Below are 877 nucleotides of genomic sequence, written 5' to 3' on the forward strand. Positions count from 1 at the left end.
TGCTTTTGATGCACACCAATTAGAATAAAGAAATACCCAAAAATTCAATTTTGAGCTCAATTTTAATTGAAGTGGGTCTCTAAATGTAAACGTTTACTTTATTTTTCCAAGCAGTGTGTCGTTTCGGGGTGTTTCTTCTAGTTGTCAAACTTTGACAGTCTACCTGGAGCTGCTATCAGGACCGTAGCCTTGCAGCAGCTGAAGCAGTGCAGCAGAGATTTGCTGCGGATGTTGGAGTTCAGGAGCGCAACAGGAGAGCCCAGCTTCGCCAGAGCCAGCCAGGTGGAGACGAACGCGGGTTCGTTCCCCATGAAGAGCGCCACGGTGTCCCCCGCCGTGTACCCGGGGTGCGCCCGCAGCGCGTTCGCAATCCTGTTGCTCTGCTCGTCCGCGTGCGCGAACGTCAAGCTCTCATCTCCGAACACCACGAAGGGCTTTTCTGGCACGGCCACGACCTGCTCCAAGAAGCGGTCCAGAGCGAAAAACACGGGTTTCCTTCTGCGCCTCGAGACAAAAGTGACGAAAATCCTCAAAATGTCCACGACGAAGGAGATGTCCAACCACAAGTACGGGAAAAGGGTCCTCAGGACCAGCGGCACGAGCAGCAGAAGGCCTACAACCAGCGAAAACAAATAGAGCTCCATCTTTAATGATGGGCTTGTTTTGAAAAGGGGGAAATTGGAAAAGGCGACCGCTGCTGCATAACTGGGAATGCTGCAAAAAGGGATTTTGCTCAGCGGGGCGGAGCTTTCCCAGAATGATCTAAAGTTCTCTGAATAGCTGAAAGGAGAAAAAAACAGTCACATATGTTATGCTCCTTAGTTAAGAAAGTACGTCTTAAGCAACCAAATCCCTGCGTAAGTGAACCAGAACACAG

The 877-nt window shown here is 50.2% G+C and overlaps 1 protein-coding gene across 1 annotated transcript in view; it reads right to left on the reverse strand.

Moving 5' to 3' along the window:
• zgc:158482 (uncharacterized protein LOC100009650 homolog) overlaps nucleotides 1-877 on the reverse strand; it is a 9,553-nt gene extending 8,676 nt beyond the window's left edge. Inside the window, exon 1 of the mRNA XM_024295637.2 lies at nucleotides 164-877. Within this exon, the coding sequence (XP_024151405.1) occupies nucleotides 164-644 (481 nt within the window). The 5' untranslated portion in view covers nucleotides 645-877. The remainder of the gene's footprint in view (nucleotides 1-163) is intronic.

Source organism: Oryzias melastigma, linkage group LG3, assembly GCF_002922805.2.
Source record: "Oryzias melastigma strain HK-1 linkage group LG3, ASM292280v2, whole genome shotgun sequence".
NCBI classification, from domain to species: Eukaryota; Metazoa; Chordata; class Actinopteri; order Beloniformes; family Adrianichthyidae; genus Oryzias; species Oryzias melastigma.